Source organism: Sturnira hondurensis, unplaced genomic scaffold (genome assembly GCF_014824575.4).
Source record: "Sturnira hondurensis isolate 20B ecotype Veracruz unplaced genomic scaffold, ASM1482457v3 Scaffold0008640, whole genome shotgun sequence".
In the NCBI taxonomy this organism is placed as follows: domain Eukaryota; kingdom Metazoa; phylum Chordata; class Mammalia; order Chiroptera; family Phyllostomidae; genus Sturnira; species Sturnira hondurensis.
In genome coordinates this window covers 8,867,743-8,890,640 of record NW_028081271.1, presented here as the reverse complement: position 1 = coordinate 8,890,640, position 22,898 = coordinate 8,867,743, and the positions used below count along the sequence as shown (strand labels likewise).

Sequence of the window (22,898 nt, the reverse complement as noted above, 5' to 3'; positions counted from 1 at the left end):
GTTTCCACCATGAGTGTGTATGAATCTCAGAAACATCATGTTGAATTACAAAGCAAGTCAAACAAGAACATATTCAGTATGATACCAGTTATGGTATATAGAGCTTGAAAACAAGCAAAACTAAACAATATGTTATTTAGTGATATATATATATATATATATATAGTTATATGAGCAAAACTGAGGAATAATAACATCGGTATCATTCAGGATAGCATTTATGTCTGCAAAGAAGGAAAATAGATTTGAAGAAAAGCACAGGGGCCCTTAAATACATTGGTTATGATCTAATTTTTTAGTTTAGGTAGTGGATTCTTGAATGAAGTGATTGTACTTTATAATTTACATAAATGTCATATATTGCCTTGGGTGTATCGAAGACCACATAAGAACAATCTATGATAAAATTCAGTTATCACAGCAGTATGGGTGGTAGCCATTGAAGGTTCTCCCTTTAAGTTCTGTTGCCACCTGCAGGTTACTAGTGGGTATTGCAAAGAACTGGCCTCCAAACCCATATTACTAAACATCAAAATAAGCAAACTCTTCAAGGCATTTGGAATATAAACACATACAAAAGGCTGGTTTTCTGCTTCAGCCATGCCTAAAATCCATTTGGGGACAAAGAACAGAGAGACATTAAGAAGATAAACAATGTAGCACAAAATGTTATATTGTAAGGGCTCCTCTCTTAGTGTCAAAGAAACAAATGATACTTCACTGGGTGACAGATTTCCTTCAGCATCAGAGTCCAATGCCTTGACTTCGTTCCTCCTGCCACCACTGTCTGTTCTCCTTGTCCCTCCTTCTCTGTTCTCCCTCTAAACATTGCCACTAGTCTTAAAGTTAACTACTTCGTTACATGAGGGGCCTCTCGTGCTCTCCATCTGCATTTCCACCAGACCCGGGTGCCCAATTTCATCCTACATAGAAATCCTGGGACAATCATCACCTTTGAGGCAATACATCAATACTTTCTCTGAATTCCTAAAGCACTTACTCTCTGCTTCACTTATTTGCCATTTTCATATACTGATACTACTAAACTGATTCATTTACCTAAGGTTTGTTTTCTAAGTTGGGTGAGTTTTTGGAAGTCTGGGATAATTTTATAGTCTGGGGCTTTGTTTTCCTTTGTTCCCTACTAAAATCTGTAATGCCCATATTTGAGTTTGCGGATCCCTTTTTAATGTAAAAATGTCTCAGACTCCTCCCTCCACCAAACAAACATAATACTATTTATATTTTTCAGAGTCCATAAATTCAAGAAACATAATAACCATACTGATTTCAGTAATGCTTTTGAATTGATCTGAATTGTTTTAATGACAACAGCTTCTACATGCATATATATATATAGTCCCATATATATATGACCAAAGTTTTGCCACCCCCAAATATGCCTTTTAGAATATTGATTTTAGGCTGGTTGTTAAGAAAACAAGATTCAGAAAGAAACTTTGACCTTCTTCCCCAACTACCTGAAGGAATTCAGATAGAAAAACAAGTTTAGCCCTGACCATGTAGCTCAGCTGGTTAGAGCATAGTCCCAATACACCAAGGCTGAGGGTTCCATCCCAGGTAAGGGCACATACAAAAAGCAACCAAATGCATGAATGAGTGGAACAACAAATTGAAGTTTCTCTCCTTTACTCTCTCTCTCTCTCTCTCTAAAAAATCAATCAAAGACAAAAAATTTTTAAAGAAAAAGAAAAGCTTGGTTAAAGCATCAGAATATAAAATAAATGTGGTAACCCATCCCCCCTCCCCCAGCTCCCCGCTAAGAAATCTAGCAAAGCCTGGCTGTGGAACTTCCTCCTGGGTACCCTTGTTTCTGGGTAGCCCAGAAAGCATTTATTATATGTTTGCTCTTCCTATCCACCTCTAAATTGCCTTTCCCTTTGAAACCCAGACTACTACCTCCCTCTTCTTTGTCCAGAATCGCATATTAAGATTCAACTGCCCAATGCTTGGGTCTCAAATTCTTATGGTGCCCCCCTACATGTGTATCCAAATAAATTTTGGACATTTTCTTTTGTTAATCTGTTGATTTGATTATTAGCCCAGTGAAGGACTTAAAAGGTAAGAGGAAAAATTATTTTTGCACCTCCCCATATAAAAGAAAATGGTAATGATCTTGATAATGACAGCTAATATTTTGAAATCTTATCATATGCTAGTACTTTTTCCCATGCATTTTCTCAGTTAACCCAAAAATCTCTCCAAGGAGTCAGTACAATTCAGGTTAAACCTGGGCTCTTGGAGTAAAGAGCCACTTGGAGTAAAGAGCCTTGGTGATTTATTTAACTTCTCATTTGTAAAATGAAACCAATGCACACTCAGCCTCTTCAGGATAGTTGTGAGAGTAAGAAAATCACAACAGGTGAAATGCTTAATCCGGCCTTATACAGAATAAATACTACTTTAAAAAATCCCTCCAAGCTAGGCATTATTATTATTTTCCACCCCCCGCCTCGTTTTACAGGCTGGGCAATAGAGACTCTGAAAGGATCAGTAACCTGCCCAAGATTTTAGAACTACCGGGTGGTGGAATGAGAAGGGCCCAAGCTATGCTGAAGAGCACACACACTGGTTAGTCGCTGTGAGTTCCCGCAGCACTTGGTTTTCTTACAAATCAGAATTTATTTACATTACAGCCTGTTCCTCCATCATTCACTAAAATATATGCTCTTCGAGGGCAATGTTTTTGTTACCTAAGTAACCAGCAATGTGAGACACACGGAAAGTACTAAAAAATGTATGACAAAAAAAGTGTCAAAGACCATCGCACCAAGCCTGAACCTGGATACAGTTGCAAATTGCCGCAGGCTGGAGCGTCGTTCACCTAAATTATGCATTGAGACGAGTTCTATTAATTGGTTTTGGGAACAATTTGTTGTTGGAACCCTGTTGCCCATTCTTCTCAGGGAAAAAATCCACTATTACAAACCGCCTAAGTGGAATGCCCTTGCATTCAAATAAAACTGACTAGTTTTTTCAGGTAGGCACACTGAAAGCCATAATTGTCCCTCTGTCGCATTTTTTGGTTTGTTTTACGAACCTGTCAATTTACTAACCTAAAAAAAAAAAGCTCCTGCTGAAAGAAAAGTGTACATTAAAATAACTCAGTGTAGTTGTAGAGAAAATACTCAATATTGAATTGTGATGTAAATCACCAGGCTCTTCTAAAATAAAAGTAGGACATTAATCGAAGGTGACATTGATTATTTACATTTATAATTCTCCCACTAATGACATGGCTCCCGGTCAAGGAACTCCCGTGGATGTAAAACTGGGAGTAGATTGTAAGGGCCCTTTTGTCTCCATCCCTTCGTGACCGAGATGTGGGTGGACAGGGACTACAAGTGCGATCCCGGACTTCGGTCTTTTCTTCTCCATCCGGCACCATCCGGAGCTGACACCCCCACGGAAAACAGGAACGCGCCTCCGCTCTTCCTCCAGCTGCCAAGACTGGCCCGTCCACTTCCGCCCAGGCCTCGAGCCCCTCTTTCCGCGAGCCGCGAGGCGCACAGCCTGCTGGGATTTGTTTCTCCTCCCTCTCGGCGGACCGTCGGACGCTCCAAACCCGGTCTACTGGCATCCTGGGACGTGTAGTCCCTGGTTATTGTTTGGTGTAAGCGGTGGCCGAGAAGCCAGAGGTGAAACCGCAGACTCCGGCCGGTCACGTGACTGCAGTCTGGCGCGCGGGTCGCACTGCGGCTCGCGCCCGGGCGGGTTCTCGCCTGCGCGCGGCCGTTGCCGCGGAGACGACGCATGTCTCCCGGGGCGCGCAGCCCCTTCTGCAGTCCCCCCTCCCCTTTTCTCCCACCACAATGAGATCCTAAGATGGCGGTGGCTGCGGCGGTTGGCGCCGACTGGCTGAGTTAGGAAAGGCGGCCATTGGGCCCGCGGCAGCCCGGGAACTTGTGGACTGTCCCTGCTGCGGTCTCCAGGGGAGGAACGCGGTCGGTGGCGGGTTGTGGGGTCTGACTGTTGCTCCGCTCTTGGCAGGAGCGGCTGCTTCGTTTACAGGTAATGCGTGCGCGTCCCCAGCCCTTGGCAACCGAGGGTAGCGCGGCGCCAGGGGCGGGAGATCCAGCGCTTTGGGACTTTTGATCCCGTTGGGCCTGGCTTCGGGCCCAGGCCTCTCTGTGGGCTCCTGGGTTTTCTCCCTGCCTGCTTCAGGCGGTCCGCCCCTCGCCCGGACCGACCGACGCCATGTCGGGGTGAGCATCCAGGGACGCGTTAGCTACGGTGGAGCCCCCTTCTTGCCTCCCCGCCCCCTTTTTTTCCCGGCCCAGGGCTGGAGGCCGCCCTGCGTCCCGGGTGCCAAGGAATGTCTCTCGAGTAGAAGGAGAGGAGCGGGTCTGTGGTTTGGTTCCCAGAGTCAGGGGGTTTAGTTCTCCGAAGCAAGGGCTCTCAGTGGCCCTAGTCTCCGTCATTGCGTTCCCTCCCACCCCATGCTCAAATTTTACTGTGGGGTTTCAGTGTCCAAAATTCGGGGTGGAACAGGGCGGGGAAGAAACGACGCTGCTTTCCGGGTGGGCTGTGAACAGCGTGATTTCTGTTGTCTCGGGTGTTTGTAGAGCAGAAGGGTCGCGGGGGGCGTTCCTGACTTTGGCTAAGAGGTGCTTTTGGACTCTTACGAGGGGGATGTTAACTTACTACCTTCCCCTGCCATTGCTTCGCATCTTCATCCTTTTCTGCAGGTTCAGTTAGGATGGGGGAAACAAACGCCAAACGCGATTCGGGAAACGTTGCTTGTTGCTTTGCAAAAACTGGTGTTTGGGGATTAGGTGGTAGCTAGGCCCGGGTAGGGAGGCGGGTCCTCCAAACTTTTCCTCCTGCGGCCCACTGCTCAGGAGCGCGCCTGGTCTGAAAAACGCATTTTTATTTATTTATGTTTTTGGACGGGTTTGAGGTCTGTGTTGCCTGGCTTACGGGTGGTGGATCGTGTTTTGGCGTTGGAAGGAGCCGGGCTTTCAGGGCGCCCCCACCACCCCTGCCCCATAGCTGCTTTCCAGACCCCGCCTTCTGGTATTCTCGGGTTACTGGAGTGGGTGTTGTGGAGCTCGGGCGCACCTGCTTCTTTCTTTCCCTAGCACCTTCCCGGCGAGGGCCACTGGAAGCCTTGAAAGTACTGAGTTTCTGAACTGAGGGCCACCTTGTGTTTTTACGTCGATAAGGGTATTTTTAATGAAAGAGCTAGCTTTTATATAAAGAAACCTTTTTTCCCCCTCATCGGGTAGACAGAGTTCTGGAACAGTTTGAATTATTGGAAGTGAATGACTTCATCAGTCTGAAGAGTGAACTTGGCATGGATATTTACGTGATAATTGGGTTTACCGTGTTTGCATTATATTCCAAAGCAGATATTAAGGTAGCACATTGTCGTTTGATAGGATTGTACACGTTTGGAGGATTTAAATGTATATGTACACCGCATTGTCTTCTGAAAGGTTTAAAGTAAATTGAGTTTAAGATACTGATTAATTGCATTTTTTTCTGTTGATTTACTAAATATATTTTAAGTATAAATATAGTATTTGTTATTCTCTGCTTCATATTGTAAAGAATTTAATAAAGTCTTTTTTTTTTTCTCAAAAGCAGACAACCACTTTGAAGTGTGAAGCAGAAAAAGAGCTGTTTCTGTGCTGCAAAAACTAGTTTCCAAGCAGGTAATTTGACATTATTATGTATGTTACTGTCCTTCGTATTATAGTTGCAGAAGACTTTATGGAGGAGACTGCTAACAAAACACCAGTGAATGCCCTGGGTGGTGTGGCTCAGTTGGTTGGAGCATCGTCCCCCATACAGGGAAAAGTCACAGGTTTGATTCCCAGTCAGGACGTACCGAGGTTGTGGGCTGAGTGCCTGGTTGGGTGTGTGCTGGAGGCAACAGATCCGTGTTTCTCTCACACTGATGTCTGTCTTTCTCTCCCCCCTCCCTCCCCCCACCTCTCTCTCTCTCTCATCAATAAATACATCTTGGGTGAGGACTAAAAAAATAAGTAAATAAAAACACCAGGGCATAGTTGAGGGTCCTCTCTACCTGCTAAACAAACAGTCTGGGTTTGCTGGCCTGTTTGCTGACTTTCTGGCGTGCCACTTCTGTCTGCCTTCATCCGTCTGTTACAGAGGAGCCCTGTCTCTTCAAACTGTTAAAATGTGGAATAGTTTGTGTAACACCTTGGAAATGCCTTTCTTTTCATAGAATTTCTTCAGATTGTTTGAGTTCGAATTTGTTGTAGAATAGATGTTTGGATAGCCAAATCCATTTATTCTTAAGTAATCTTTTTCAGATTTTCTATTAATTATCTGCTTTTGTTTTTTATTTTCAAGCTCTTATTGACTGAAGTTTTAAATTTTTTTCTTTTAGCTGTCTAAAAGTACTTTAAACGTTAGTTTCTGTGCATAGCACATGGTCCAGTACTGGTTATGGAGAGAGACTGAGCAGCGGGAGGAAGTCCGTGTAATCTCGTTGAGGGGCAGTTAAGTTTGCTCGGGGCAATTTAGAAATTAAATGACTAACAGATGAGGATTAGGAGAAATTTTTTTAAAGAATGTTTTAGAAATAATTGCTCTTTTAGGAAAATCTCAGTCCGTATTTAATTCAGTTAAAATTTTAAAGCAGCTCATTTTCTAAATTTGTTGAATATGTTCCTGCTTTCTAGGAAAGCAGCCACGTCTTCAGTTTCTTCATGAAATAAGATGACCCTCATGAGAAAGTACAGATTGACAGTTGATTGAGATCTTAATTATAATTTTCAGTAATATTTTCTTGTTTAAGTAGAAGACTGTAACACAGTAGGATAAGAAGAACGGAACTCAGGAAAGGTCCAATGTGAGTGTTTGCACTAGAGTTCCTACCACTGAAGTATGTGGATAGTAGGAGTTTGGTAGAATAAAAAGGATTATAAAGTCAGGTATAAAGTAAAATGATTTCCCTTTTAACACAGGAAAGATGGATAAGATGAAACAAAACGTGGCTGTTGGGCTAACTCACATGAGGAGAACTTGGTTTTCTTGGTAGGAGTTGAAGAGTCAGGGCAGTAGCATGGCCTGGTTTGCCTGGAGAGGTGTATGTAATGACAAAAAAGTGCTGTAGGTTTTGGATATAAATTATAGAGGAGAGGTCTCAGCAAGCAGAACTTTGGGTATTGGAAAATTAATTGACTTCAGAATTCTTGGTGGTTTTTGTAGAAAGCTTTTGTAGAAACATGTTAAATTTTGTTGGTATGAAAATGTTCAACGTAGAGTAACTGTAAAGGTAGACCTAATGCATATTTGGTACATAGTTCTAATTAAATATATGTTAATTCAAATTTGGTGTTGCAATCTATTCCCCCCCCCCCAATATTTTGAGTTAAAAACTTATTGATTTGAGAGAGGAGCAGGGAGAGAGAGAAAGAAACATTGATTTGTTGTTCCACTTACTTATGCATTCATTGGTTGCTTTTTGTAGGTGCTCTGACCTGGGATTGGACCCACAACTTTGGTGTATCGGGGTGATGCTCTTACCAACTGAGCTACCTAGCCAGGGTTTGAGGGTTTTTTTTTTTTTTTTTTTTTCAATTTGAAAAGGGTAATTATAGAGCTATTTTAAGTTCTGGAAAATTATTGAAATTTTTAGAGTTAGTATACTGAAAATTTTTCTGGTACTTGATCATCTTAAGTACAGGGAAGAAATTGAGAAGTTCCTCAAATGAAACTTTGGATAAACAGTACATAATACCAAATATGTAGGCATTTTCTTCCCAGTTTCCATTAGAAGTGCTTAGTTGTACACTGTGTTAAGATTTAAAGTAGTGCATGGCATATTCCCTTTTTACCATCAGGAGAAGAATTACCCCAAATAATGCAACTTTTAGAAAACTTGTACTGGTATATATAATGCCAACTCTCGTTATTTGTGACCCTAAGTAGATTTTTTTTTTAGCTGTGTTTACACATTATTTTATTTGGGTATTTCTAAAAACTTGATTTAAAGCAATCAGTTGAGAAGTAAGGTATTTCTAGAGATGATTATGAGTAATTTAGTGCCATTTGAAAAATACCTGAATTTTAAAGATTTTTAGGAAAATAATCTTTTTTCTTTACTTGATTACTAAGTTTCTTTAAATTTCTTCTTTGTCTTATTTCAAAAGTAAATCTTAGTCATAGGTGTTTTTGTGGTCACTAACGCTGTCCGAGGTGGCCACCCTTTGGGTGTCTCTGGGCCACACTGGAAGAAGAGGAGCTGTTTTGGGTCACACATTAAATACATCGTGACACGTAATACCAAAAAAACTCAATGTTTAAAGTAAATTTACGATTTTGTGTTGGGCCGTATTCACAGCCACCCAGGGCTACATGCTTGGGCACCCCTTTTCTGCAGTGAGAATTCTGTAGCAGGGTTTTCTTCGGAAAGATCAGTCACTGGCAGTAGCTCATAAATTGTCACAGTATTTTTGCGTTTCATATCTTTGCAAGAGAGTGAAATAAGGCTGTCAAAATAGCGAAATGAAACTTCTAAGTAATATTTTCAACATTGTTTAGTAGGTCACAGGATCCCTAGAAGTGCTTGTTAAAAGTAGAACAATTTTTACTTTTCCCCATCGAGCTCCCCATCCCATCAATTTATCACTGTCACCAGTTGTTTTCCGTGGCTTCCGTTCCCCATCTCGTCGTCGTCTCTCTGGTACACCTGCCTGGCAAAATCTCAGCCTTGGACCGGGCCAGGGCGAGCTGTTGACCCCAAGGCTGATAAGCACTGTGCGGGAGGGGTTCACACTGCAGATGCGGCGTCAGTGGATGCCCTCTGCTCTCTCTTGGGTCCTTGCTGCCAACTGCCCTGTTTCCTGCTCCTCTTCAGTCTCCCAGACGCTGCCATCTCACCTTCTGTCTCACCGTGGATGGGCAGGCTTCCTCCTTCCTGCCACTTACGAACCCTTTCACCTTCCTGCCACAGAATCTGCTAACCAGACTTACAGGTCCACTTTCTTCTTTATTTTTGTTTCAGTAAAAAGGTGTTTCTCTGCCTGTCAGAAACTAATCATTTTTCTTGTGCCCTGGATTCCAGCCATTTTCACTTTCTCAGAGACCACACACTATTTTCTCACTGTTTTCTGTTCTGCATCTTCAGTATCTCCTCTGTCCTAAGTTTTTCCTAGCAAATTTTAAACATATCAAGATAATTCACTTTCAACAAAACTTTGATAAAAGACCATCTCCACCTACTTTCCTCCACAGACCAATTCCTTCGAAAAATCGCCTGATGACTTGCTTTACATCCTCCCCTTCCCATTCGATGACAGTTGTGGAATTGACCCTCACCACCCTTCTGAAATTGCTCCTGAAGAAGGTCATGGTCAGTGACCTGTTGCTGAGTTCCAGTGGACACTTCTCAGGACTTTTCTTCCATGACAAAGTAGTGCCTGGAATTCTTACATATGCCCTATGTTTCTACACGCTTTTCTCCATTTCCAGTACATGCTCCCGGTCTCCTTCCAGTCTTTCTGAACCTTCTCAGTCTCCTTGCCTTCTGTCTGCATCTTAAATGTCAGTGTCCTTCAAGGTTCAGTCTTTTTTCTCTTACTCTTCCTCTCTCCCTGAACCTTCTTTAGCACCTAAGTCTAAGGAGTGGATGACTTGTAGCCTCTCTCCAGCCTAGATTTCACTTCCGAGAGACCAGTGTTTGTTTGCTACACACGTTTAATTGGGTATACTGTAGGTATCTCAGACTCAACATTTCTAAAACGGAACTCATCATTTTTTTTCAACAACTGAAACCTGTTTCTTTTCAAATTATTTTGAATGTATCATCATATACCCAGTTTAAGCTGCAAGTTGCTCTAGGAGTCATCCTTTTATTCTTTCCTCACTGCCTCATCTCCCTCATCGTACAATATTAGTCATCAGTTCCTACTGATCTGCCATAGAAACCTTGCTTGTATTGGTCCTCTTTTCTACATACCTAGTGTTTAGATTATTGGAAATCTTTCTATATGAGTAATAGTTTATAATAATAATTACTGTATAAGTAATAGTTTATATTGGTATGTCTACAGAATGAAATTTAGAAGACAGAAATCCTGTATTTTTGAAGGTGACTTTGAGGTAGTTAGGGAGGTTGGCATGAAGAGAGAAATAACTTGGCTTTATTTTCTACCTGTTAGAGAGGAGATATTTACTCTCGTAGAGAGATGAGCTGGATATTAACATATTGAGAATTGATCCACGTGCAGTTATTTCTTTCATTCCTATAGGCCTGCACCTTTTAAATGCATTTGGTATTATTATGTTGTTAAATATTCTACCTCATTGTATGCCAATCACAATATAACAGTAGACAAAGTTGTTTATTTAATAAACTAAACAAACTTTATTTAGGAAGTGGTATTCTTAGAAAGGTTTAAAAATATTTGATCCATTTTTCCTGAACTAATTTAATACATTCAAATTGTTTTGGAATCTTATTTTAATATTATTCAGTCATCAGCCTAAAAAGAGATCCTTAAAATAGCTTTTCATTTTTGAAATTTGTCATAGTATATGAAACATTATCTTTTCAAATATTGTCTTTTTTTAAAGATTTTTATTTATTTTTAGAGAGATGGGAAAGGAGGGAGGAAGAGGGAGAGAACCATCCGTGTGAGAAACACGGGCCTGCCTCTCGCGTATGTTCGGCCTGGGAGCCGAGCCTGCGCCCGGGCAGGTGCCCGACCTGGGAAAGAACCAGCTTTGGGGGTGACGCCCAACCTACTGAGACACCGGTCAGCTTCAAATACAGTCTTAACAATTTTAAAGTAAACTTAGTTTGTTACTTTACTGATAGGAAAGTGTAAGGTACTCTATTTTGCCGGGAAATTTCTTAAGAGTTTACTTAAATAACCTTAAAAATTTTCTAATTTACATTTTAGGATAGTTTGCTTTTAGTACTTTTAAATGTGGCATTCCTCTACTGCATATGTATTTTTAGAGCTCCTATTTAATGTTATAAATTATATCCATACATCTAAAAAAATAGAAGTGGCAAAGTAGTTTAAATGAGTCATTTCAGCTCACTGAACATGTTTCTGTATAGGAATCGGTTATTGCAGAAAATTTGTAAGACAGGGAAAAAGGAAAAATTAGTCATGTTCCTATCCCTTTAACCAACAATTGCTTGCATGCAAGTGTTGTATTATATTTTCTTAAAATCTGTGTGCAGTTTTGCATATTACTTTTTCCCTCTTTTATACCTTACGATGATAGGAACAGGCAGTATTGTTCAGGCTTCATAACTACATGTTTTGAAGGGTATTCTGGCCTGCTAGTATTGGGCCTATTATTTGATACTTCGTTTGTTTTTAATTTATCATAATTATAGTCAAAGCATAGTTTTATTAGTTCTTGGTACAGTATTGCCAAAATGCTTCCCAGAAAGCGGGCACTAGTTTGTACATTCTTACAGGGTAACAGAGTTCTGGTTTCTCTTTGCCTTCGCGGGGATATGGGAATACATGTAATTGAGCAAATGTAATAGTCCCTGATTTTAATTTTCAGTTGGACTATATTAATTTTATCACTTTATGTTTGCTGATGTTTTTGTAAATTGATCATACTTAATTTTAGGGAGTTTCTTCTAGTTTTTTTATTCTTACAGTAAAGATTTTAACTGTATATTTCATATTTATTTCAGAGTTTTTTTTCTCAATTTGTCACTATTTTCAGCTGCTTAGGATTCCTTTTTATGTGAATAAAATCAATTGAACTTTTTTCATTTTATTTCTACGTCCCAAATTAGTAAGATCTCTCCCTTTAAAGTTCATTTTGTTTTGTCTGTTTGATTTATTTAATCTTATTAATCTATTTACTTTCTTGCTGTTAGAGTGTGAGGCAGCCTTGTTCAGTTGGAGAGAATGAGACTCTGATACTCCAAGCCCCCCGCTGTTTACTGTGAATTAATTCCTCTCTGTGTCTGCACTGGGGTTGGGTATGTACCATCCTTCGAGGAATTAACAGAATAGTCACTTAAGTCATTTTTCTGTGTTCCTTTTTGAGATGAAGAATCTAAGTTAAAGAAAGACTCTTGAAAAGCTATAAATAAATCTTTTTCAAAATTGTTACCAAATTGTCTCATCAACTGAATAATGCTGCATCACAGAATTCTTAGGAGGATTAAATGATAAAAATGCACATAAAATATTCAGCATGGTGCTTGGCTTATATATAGTAAATACCGAAACACAGATTTGGCTATAATTAATTTTTTTCATTACTTTCTTCTAATTTTCTATACTTGAGGGTTTTCTTTTTAGGACTGGTACTAATTTAACCATATAGGCACTCAGCGTAGTTGAATTACCTTGAGACTAGTTTTTTACTCTCCTACCTCTGTTGCTGTTCTTGCTTTTATTTTTTATGCAGTAAAATTTTTTGTGACATGTTTATTGTTACTTGTTTTGTTAAATTCCAAGGAGAATTACAGTGGGATTTTTCTTGCAGTTTTATTAAGCCTAAACATTTAGGAAAAATGGTGTTTTTTAATATTGTCTTCCCACCAGGGAAGATAGTGCGTTTTTCTACTTACTAAAATCTTCTCTTTTATTGTTTTTTAGAGTGTAATGGTACTTCCCTACATGGAGCAAATTTTATTCCTGGATATTTATTCTTTCTGTCACTAGTGTTAGTGGCATCATTTTTCTCTATATTTTAAGGAGATATTTCTATATTTCTTAGAAATATATATATCTGCATATTTCTCTTATATTTCCTGAGAGGTTATTGGTGAACATTTTAAGTTTTGAAGGTTTTATAATGCATATTCTTTAAAAATAACTTCTCTTTATAATACTAATATTTGTTACTTATTTTTTTGTTTTATAGAACTTGCAAAGCAATGCTGGATAACTATGTGTCATTCTTGTTTTGGTCTTTATTTTAACCCTCAAGTTGGTTGTGTGGGTGACAGTAGTCAGTGACCTCTCATGCTCCATTTGGAAGTGCGACCACTGCAGGGTTACTAGGAATGGCCTTCATGTCCTATTTAAAAATTGTCCGCTCTTGGTTTAAAATGTACTTTTTTTTCAACTCTGTAGAATTTATTAAAGTAATATACAAGGTCTGTCCAGAAAAAGTCCAGCCATTATTAACGTAACAGAAACTGTTAATGCAACATGGGTGTAACCTGGCAGCCAAGGAGAGTGGACTGGAATGCGCATGCGTGAACAATGGCAGCCTCACTGTACTAGTCAGTGGGGGCAGTAGATGCCATTGAGTGAGCATGTGTATTGTGTGTCCCTCACATTCAAAATGACTGAGCAAGTAGAGCAACCAGTCTGCATCAGATTTCATCTTAAGCTTGAGCATTCCTCTGGAGAAGCTATTCGGATGATTCAGAAGGCTGCAACTCTGGGCAGCTGGTGATTGGCAGCTTGGTCATGACAGGGTGGCAGCTTGTGCACGACATCAAATCACCCTGGTGACTCAGCTCTCCCCACAGCCCAGGGTTGGCGCCCTTTGACTTCTGGCTTTCCCCCAAACTAAAATCACCTTTGAAGGGAAGAGATTCAGACCACCAGTGAGATTCAAGAAAGTATGACCTGGCAGCTGATGGCGCCTGGGAGGACTGTGTGAGGTCCCAAGGTGCCTGCTTTGAAGGGGACTGAGGTGTCACTGTCTTATGTTCAGTGGTTCTTGTATCGTGTGTCTCTTCTTCAGTGTCTCTTTTTCATATTACATGGCTGTATACCTTCTAGACAGACCTTGTTCATTAGAGAAAAAAACACTAAAATACATACAACAATGAAGCTGTCTGTATATTTGTACTTCTAGGATTTTTAAAAATTTGAAGTATTGGATTTTATCACATCCCTTTTTATTTTGAGATGATAGAATTTAACTTCCTCTCTAATTTATTAATACATTATTCTGGTAGATATCCTAACGTTAATACGTCTATGAGATAAATCCTACTTTGTTGTGGATGATAATCCTTTTTAACATTGTATTCTGATGATGAATGGGATAAGTTAGGATCGGAGAGTGAAAGCACCTGGGATTTATATTCATCCTTGACATTTTTAGTTGAATGACCTTGAAAAAATTATCTAACTCCTCTGAATGTTAGTATTATTGTTTGTAAAATGAGAACCCTATTATAATCCTGGCCCTTGAATTATAAAGTTGTCCTACCATCTCCTCTTCACTGAGCCCCCCCTAACTCATGCAGTTCCGTACCCTGTGGAAATCCGAAGTCCTCCACAGGATATGTAGAAATCTTACTTTCTCATGATAATCTCTGCTCTTAAACCTTTGCTTTTACCATTGCTGCTCCTGTTTCTCATTTCTTTGATCCAGTTATAAAATTCACCGCCTTTGTTTATTTTTCACAAAATCCCCAGCATACAATAGGGCAGTAGGCACTATTTTGAAAGTGTTTTTAGCCACTGTATTCTTGGCTTTTACTGGTCATTCACCCATCTAGTCCTTCCTTCTGCCTGCTTTCTCCTCATCTTGCTTACCATTCTCTTCTTTGTGACTAACAAAGCCCTTCTCCATCCATGCTCCATGCGGAGCAGTTCCGCCTTCTGAATCTTTGACACAAAACAAATGCCCAGGTCTTTGGGAGGTATGAGTTTTTTTTCTAAGAGCACTTTTGGTTCTAGCTATTAATAACTTTTTCCTGTTCATGACCTTTTAGAACTTTGTTGAATAAGTGAAATGAACTAACCTTCAAGCTTGCATGTCAGCGCACATAGTGCTATTCAGAGGTTTTCCTTCCTCTCCCCGTCACTCCAGCAGTTGAACTCGTTGATCATGATGGGCCGGCAACGCTAGGTCATTGTGTGTGTGTGGTTTGGGGGGGCTCTTTTTCTTTGATAAAGTCAACTTTTCTGAGATTCTCTTATGTTGCTAAGCGTCATGGAGTGACTTGAAAATTATAGTGTATTTTTTACATGTCTAAAAGGTTAGTTTTTACTTGTTTTACAGAAAATTAATTGTTAAAGTCAGTATGGCCACAGGAGGCGGTCCTTTTGAGGAAGGCATGAATGATCAGGATTCCCCCAACTGGAGCAATGAGAGTGCTGATGACCGACTCAACAACATGGTATGATGCTTTTATTGATGGTGTGGCATTGGCTGCCAGTAATTAAAATGCACCTCTTCCGTGACTTAGCCAAGTCTGGTTCACCGAAACTTTGTAAACACTTTTTTTTTTTTTTGCTGGGCGAGATATTAAATGATGCTGGGCTGTTTGTTATGTTAGTGAAGACATTTTTGTTTGCAGGTAAGAGGATGTCAACTTGAGTTAGCTTAAGCCAAAGAGGAAGTTTTTTTTATAAGGATATAAAGCTGTTTTATGGAAAACAATTTAAAGAGATAAGGTTAGGTTTTAGGAAGGGCCAGAAAAAGGAGCTACAAAGTTGTCAAGAGTTACTTTTTCACTTCCCTTACTCTCCTTCTGTGTAGCACAGCTGTTTCATCACAGACCAGCTTCTCTCCCCTCGGTCCACATGGTGCACTGCAGCTGCCCTTTCTTTCTGAAGTTCTCAGTTATAGCTGCAATTAAATACTGACCGGTAGTCTCTTGTTACAATGTGAAATGTTAAAGTATTGATTGCTCCAGTTTGGAGAAGAGGTGCATCTTGTTCCCAGGCGTCTGTGGCCAGATGGGGTGGGGTGGGTAGGACAGGAGGCCGCAGGAACACAGCACTCGGACTTCCGTGAAGGGGCTTTTCTTATAAATGAGGAGAATATACCAACGGTTTTACTAGCGTAAAACTAAAAGATTCTTCTAATCTGGATACTGTGAGAATTTGTAGACTTTGTTGAATGAGTTAGGGTATATGGGTGGAACTTAGTAAATAAAAATGTTTTCTAGTTAAAAAATTCAGCATTTTTGTCATCAGATCTTATGTAACACATTGTTGCCTATAAGAATGATAAGTTACATTTATTGTTCATCACATACTAGGTAGCATGCTGGATGTTTTATGTATGTTATTTTTAGTGGTGTTTTAAAGGTGACACTGTTTCAGAGATTAGGAAACTAAGGCTGTGTGGGAGTTAAGTAAATTGCTTAGGGTCATACAGTGGAGCATTTCTTCTGAAAACAGTCATTACTTTAGAACCCAGGCTGATTTCAGATCTATTTTCTTATACATACTGACTTTAAAGGAGGCCAGTAAAGGTATCTATAATTCATTCCACCCTTCAGTTTATAAATAGTAAAGAACCATTTTTAAAAATGCTTTTGAAAGTATTTAGACTTACTCTAGAGTGAGGGATTTTTACTCAAAACTTAAGGAGTTTAGGGATTTGTATCTGGTAATGATCTGTAAAAAGGGAAGTAACCTATTTTCTGAAGGACAGCCTATGAAATTTAGACTAGCCATAATGGGGGGAAGGTGGATTAGTAATAGTAAATAATTGTCTCTAAGACTATATTTATGTGAAAAATGTTTTGTCATTTTTAATATGGACCAAATTTTTTTCAAATTATTCTCCTGGTTTGATAGAGACCATATTAACTTTTCTTGCCTTTACTTTTTTAAAGGATTGGGGTGGACAACAGAAGAAGGCAAATAGGTCATCAGAAAAGAATAAGAAAAAGTTTGGTGTAGAAAGTGACAAGCGGGTAACCAATGACATTTCTCCGGAGTCATCACCAGGAGTTGGAAGGCGGAGAACAAAGACTCCACATACGTTTCCACATAGTAGATACGTGACGCAGATGTCTGCTCCAGAGCAGGCAGAATTAGAGAAACTTAAACAGCGGATAAACTTCGGTGATTTAGATCAGGTTAGTGCATTATTTTAAAAATCAGTACATGACTGTGGAAAAATGTTAAAAATAGATTAAATAATTTGTCTTAAAAGTAAAAAGTCAAGCTGTTTGGTTTTTTTTTCCCCCCAGTATTTGTGCACATGGAAAGAATTTTTATCAGTAGTGGTGGGAGTGTGTTCTTTGAAGGCCAGCAAAGCCTATTTCTAAACTTGCTAAGGACAAGTCTTTTTGGACTTTGTTACTGTACTGCATGACTAACTTGAATGATTTCATTATGAAACTAGATTTTGCCTGTTACTGAACACTGAATCAGATCATTATTAAGGAAGAGTTTAGAGTACAGTGGAACGTTGGTTTTAGAACTTAATGTGCTCCAGAAAAACTGTTCGAGCAGTGATTTATTTGAAAACTGAATCTCCTTTGTTTCCTGAGAGACATGTGACTGTCATACAGGTATCAGCGTGGAAGGGGTGTCAGGTGGAGAATCAAGACCCAGAGTGGTGTTGGACAACTGAGACCTTTCTTCTGCGAATACCGTGATGGAATTGTTTGAGAACCAGCATGTTCAAGAACTGAGTTTTGACTATTTTTGGTTCAGTGTCGAATGTGCTGGATAAACTTGTTTAGAATAAAACTATTGTTTATATTTATATAATCACTGAAATAAAGTTTTAGAAGAGGAAGTAGAAATTATAATGGACTAAAGATACTGAGCTTTGTTCTTTTTAAAAGTTGTGGTAAAATACACATAATATAAAATGAACCATCTTCACCTGTTTTAGTTTAGTTCATTGACATTGCGTGCATTCACCTTGTTGTGCTACGATTGCCACCGTCCCGGTACAGAACCCTTTCATCCTGGAAAACTGAAACTCTGCTCCCATTAAACAACAACTTGCTCATTCCCCCTCCCCACATCCCCTGACAACCCGCATTCTACTTTCTGTTTCTGAATTTGACTTCTGGTGCTTTGTCTTGTGCTAGTTAACAGCTTGTGCTGTGGGTGTTGAGTTCAGTGTTAATGAACTTCATGGATGTGTGTTTGTCTGTTGGTGACCGGCTTATTTTACTCAGCATAGTGTTCTCAAGGTTCAGATGTGTTGCAGTGTGTGTCAGGATTTCCGTTTTTTTTAAGCTGAATAATATTCCATTTTGTATAAATGATAATGAACTCAATATTTTACTGTTACATCGGTACTTCACAGAGATAAACAGGTTTCCAAATATGCATAAAGGTACATCAAGTCTGGTGTGGTGATGGTCATCTATCCTTTGGTCATCTGTTTACTAATTATTGAACACAGATGCCAAGCACTGAGCCCAGTACTTTTTCATATGGGGCTCCATAGAGATTCATCTTCATGCTGGTGTTCATATTGATTAACATTGATTCACTGGTCCAAAGCCTATATGAAATTCTGTGAACAGGTAAGACTAGCACTGTGAGTAATAAACATGGTCCATATTCCTAGTGTTTTATGTAGACTAATCTTGCTGGTAGTCTTCAATTGAATAGTCTGACAGAATTAAGAATAGGTCGTACCAATCACATTTTGATAGTAGAATTTTGTCTATCTGTAGCTGCTTCATGTGTTATCAACAAGCTGAATCAGTATCTGATGGTGAAGCTCAAAATGTTGAAATTTCTTTAAAATTGTTGGACGACTGACATTTGTGGATTTGGTTTCCTTTTCATACGTAGAGAAGCATTGGAAGTGACTCTCAAGGCAGAGCAACAGCCGCTAACAACAAGCGGCAGCTTGGTGAGAACCGCAAGCCCTTCAACTGCCTGCCTCTGCAGATTAACACGAACAAGAGCAGAGAGGCCGCCACGAGTCCTCCGAAGAGAGAGGGGCCTGGGTCGGCCCAGTGCAAAGAGTTGTTTGCTTCGGCTTTAAGTAACGACCTTTTGCAAAACTGTCAAGTCTCTGAAGAAGATGGGAGAGGAGAGCCTGCCATGGAGAGCAGCCAGATGGTAAAAATTTGTTTCTTTTGCTCTTCACCTTCACAAACCTCAAAGTATAAAAATTAACATTAAAAAGTTGTATTAGATTATGCATATAGGAATTTTTGTTAGGTAGAATTAAAGTACTCCTTTATATTTTACATTAATCTATCAGACTTATTCAAAAATAAATTTTTATTTATTTTTTAATCTAAAATGATTATAGAAATGACTTATTCAGGTAAATCACTGCTGTTTTTCTGCCAAATACTGTATTGCAAATTTTAGTACAGGGGTTTGGGAGCAATGTGATTAATAGATTGTTGTAAGAATTTTTTAAATGGTGACATAATTCTTTTGAAACGTACTTTCAAAGGTATTTATAATACTTAAAATTTATATATAAATAAACGAGCAAAATTTATATAAATAATAGTTCGGTGTGCAGTTATATAAATAAAAATTTTCAGGTAATGTAAACACTAATTTTGAAATTTTAAAACGTAGTAATTGGAGTTGTTAGTATTGCTGATAGTTTTGATTAAATTCTACATTTGATTCAGATGTTTTGCATGTATGAATATACACAGTAATGGGAAGTATTTTGTTACTATAGCTGAAATTTAAAATTCATAAAAACTGTTGCTGTTGAATGAATTATGCTCAATTTTACATACTGTTGACTTTCATGCCCTTTTAAAAAACAATTTCCCCAGCAGGTTGTAAGCAGGCTTGTTCAGATTCGTGACTACATTACTAAAGCTAGTTCCATGCGGGAGGATCTTGTAGAGAAAAATGAAAGATCCGCTAATGTCGAGCGCCTTACTCATCTCATAGATCACCTTAAAGAACAGGAAAAGTCATACATGAGAGTTCTCCAGAAGATCCTTGTAAGTTCTGGACCATCTTAAGTAATGTGTATTGAGTTATTTTTGTGCTTTTAGTGTTTCCTTTTAGTCGACCTGCATTATTTCCCACCTGCCTCCTTTCTCTTTCCTGCCCTTCTTAATTTGAAGAGAAACTTTGAATTTTTTTTCTGCATTATTTTCACCAGGAAATACTCAGAGACTTGACTGTAACAGTTGCAAAAGGACAGGTTCTACTGTGGAGGCACCTGTAGGTGTTCTGTTCATAGTGGTGCTGGGAATGATTTCTTCCTCACGTTGCATTCCCCCCGAAGTGGAAGGGTTGGGGGCCCATGGAGAAAGGAATTCAGTTGTGGAGGAGTGGAACATGATATACTCGGTTATTTATAATTTATCTGTAATGCTCACCAAAGAAAATGTTTTCATAGCATAAGATCATATTTTGAAAGCTGATTAATAACACAGCAGCCTAAATGTTAACATACGCTTCAGCAGTTGTATGACTTCAAAATTGCCTAGGATAAGATCACTATAATGAGCAATAGACTAGTGTATAGAAAGGTGTAAAAGTCTTAAGGTTATTGTCATTTGGGGAGGGTGGATTGATTCTTTTTTTTTAATGGACCAGTAAATTTTTTCTGTTTGTTTATGAGTGGCTTTTATGTTAAACCAGAGTTTACGTTAAGAAATTAATATGCTACACTATTTAATAAAGAAGGCATCTTTTCATCTGGGAATTTGGCCATGCATTGAGGGCAAACTAGGGGGATTGAGCTTCACAAGAACAGTTTTCAGACACTGACATTGCTACAAGTCCAGAAGGGAAAGGTGACAAACTCCTTAGAAAGACAGGGGATTGAGGCCCAGTAGGGAAAATAGCCGAAAATGTCACTTTCCCTCAAAGGTGTGTGTACTTCACAGTATGAACTTGGGGAGTCTGTAAGTGAGCGGCTCTCTTGTTCATAGTTCCTCTTCTTTGTTTGCTTTTCTGTTACTACTGTTACTCTTAAATATATGTTAATATGATTAATTATACTGAGATTTGCTCTGTTAAAATGCTGTCCTTCGGTGTTTTTATTTCTTGTTTATACTTCTCTGTGTATTATATTTGACATTTGGTTTGAATTTGTAATCACAAAGGACTTAAAACTTGATCCATTTCCATTTTTTTGCTATCGAGAACTCAAAACATAACAAATACTTTTGCTATTGAGAATTCAAGACAGCACAAATAAAACAAAATATTTGCCTTGACCACTAGTTGCCTTTTTAAATTAAATATTTTTAAAATTTATTGATTTGAGAGAGAGAAACGTTGATTTGTTGTTCCACTGACTTACGTACTCATTGCTTGCTTCGTGGATGTGCCCTGGTGGGAGAATGACCCCGCAACCTGGGTGCGTGGAGGTGACACTCTGAACACCTGAGCCGCTTGGCTGGGGCCTGTTGCCTTTTGTTGTACAGCTTTGTTCCTGCTGGAAACCGACCTTTTATTTTTTATCATTTAAAGAAAAATACTTAATCATTTGACTTTGTTTGCTAATGTTTTTGCAGTTTTTTTAATCTGGTGTTTCCTCTAAATGTTTTTTCTTTTCTTTATTTTTTTAATTTATTGATTTTATTTATTTTTTAAATATATTTTATTGATTATACTATTACAGTTGTTCTATTCCCCCCTTATTCCCCTCCCCCCCGTACACCCCTCCCCCACCATTCCCCCCCTTTAGTTTATGACCACGTGTCTCAAGTTCTTTAGATTCTATATTTCCTCCACTAGTCTTGCCCTCCCCCCTATCTATTTTCTACCTATTGTCTATGCTATTTTCTGTACCTTCTCCCCCTTCTCTTCCTCCCACTCCCCTGTTGCTAACCCTCCATGTGATCTTCATTTCTGTGGTTCTGCTCCTGATCTAGCTGTCCTCTTGGTTTGCTTTTGTTTTAGGTGTGGTTGTTAATAACTGTGAGTTTGCTGTCCTTTCACTGTTCATATTTTTATCTTCTTTTTCTTAGACAAGTCTCTTTAACATTTCATATAATAAGGGCTTGGTGATGATGAACTCCTTGAATTTGATCTTATCTGAGAAGTACTTTATCTGTCCTTCCATTCTAAATGAAAGCTTTGCTGGATAGAGCAGTCTTGGTTGCTTTGGATTTCATGACTTGGAATACTTCTCTCCAGCCCCTTCTTGCCTGAAAGGTCTCTTTTGAGAAATCCGCTGACAGTCTGATGGGAAGTCCTTTGTAGGTGACTGTCCCCTTATCTCTTGCTGCTTCTAGGATTCTCTCCTTCATTTTCATCTTGGCTAATGTAATTATGATGTGCCTTGGTGTGTTCCTTTAATTTTTTATGATTTACATAAAGGCATGCAGGAAAGGTTTAAAGACAAGTAGCTATTTGTGTTCCAGTTAAACAGTTTGAGTAAATGGCATTTCTAAAAGTTCTCATATTCATTTGGTGAGAATAAAGGATTATTTTAATAACTGAGTATAGATAAGGTGAATTTTATGTTTTATTACTAGCTTATAACCTAGGATTGGCCTTTCTTTTCTGTTAGGTGCATATTTTATATTTTTGTAAAAAATGGCAAAATTTAACCTCTAGGTTTTTATTCTCCTCCTGGCTCCCAGAAATGTTTGAGGATATAGTTTGAAATCAGCTCTGGTGATGTTACAATAAGGTTTAAGCAGAAGGTGCCCCAATTTAACAGAAAAGTAAATAAAGTGGCTGGTTTATTTTTAAAACTGCTGGCTTTGGAGAAGAGAAAATGAATGTGAAGCACAATATATATTCTTTGGAACTTGTGCTCTTTACGTCTTCTGAATAGTGACAAGTGGAACTTAAGAGTTGACGATTACTGAAGCATAGTATTTGCTAGCTTTTTCCTGAGACCTTACATTTATTTATTTACTTAATGGTATTTTGTATCATTACCATTGATCCCCCCACGCCCCCATCTACCTCCATCCACTCCCCACTCAGTTGCCACAACGTGGTCGAGTGCATGAGTTCTTTCTGTTTTTTTTCTTTTTTCATTTTTGCTCTATCCCTCCATCCCCCCGACCCTCCCAGAGCTGTCAGTCTGCTTACATTTACTCTTAAAAACCACTCTTCTGTTTTTTAGTTTCTTTTATTAACATCCTTGTAAATGACTATTTTTCTCTCTTGAACTTGCTTCTTGGAATTTATTCTCTTTAATTGTTTGATTCGTAGGGCCATTGTAGGATTGTTCCATCAGTACTTGGCTCATAAAATCATTTTTGCTTGTTAGAAAAATTCCGAATTGCCACCGACCGACTGTTCGTCCTCTGCTATGCAGAATGTCATTCTCTCTAC

General features: G+C 39.0%; 1 protein-coding gene across 14 annotated transcripts in view; it reads left to right on the top strand.

Moving 5' to 3' along the window:
• Positions 1 to 3,653: 3,653 nt before the first annotated feature.
• The window catches only part of PCM1 (pericentriolar material 1), an 83,731-nt gene continuing 64,486 nt past the window's right edge, over positions 3,654 to 22,898 (top strand). For 3 of the 14 annotated variants that reach the window (XM_037055239.1, XM_037055237.1, XM_037055238.1), the window contains exons 1-7: positions 3,655 to 4,032; positions 5,103 to 5,187; positions 5,608 to 5,678; positions 14,956 to 15,073; positions 16,523 to 16,768; positions 18,456 to 18,728; positions 19,415 to 19,588. In XM_037055239.1, coding sequence (XP_036911134.1) covers positions 14,978 to 15,073; positions 16,523 to 16,768; positions 18,456 to 18,728; positions 19,415 to 19,588 — 789 coding nt within the window. In that variant the 5' untranslated portion in view covers positions 3,655 to 4,032; positions 5,103 to 5,187; positions 5,608 to 5,678; positions 14,956 to 14,977. Of the gene's footprint in view, positions 4,033 to 4,091; positions 4,227 to 5,102; positions 5,188 to 5,607; positions 5,679 to 14,955; positions 15,074 to 16,522; positions 16,769 to 18,455; positions 18,729 to 19,414; positions 19,589 to 22,898 lie in introns of those variants that run through there. The other 11 variants (XM_037055242.1, XM_037055243.1, XM_037055247.1 and 8 more) reach the window with 8 other exon arrangements.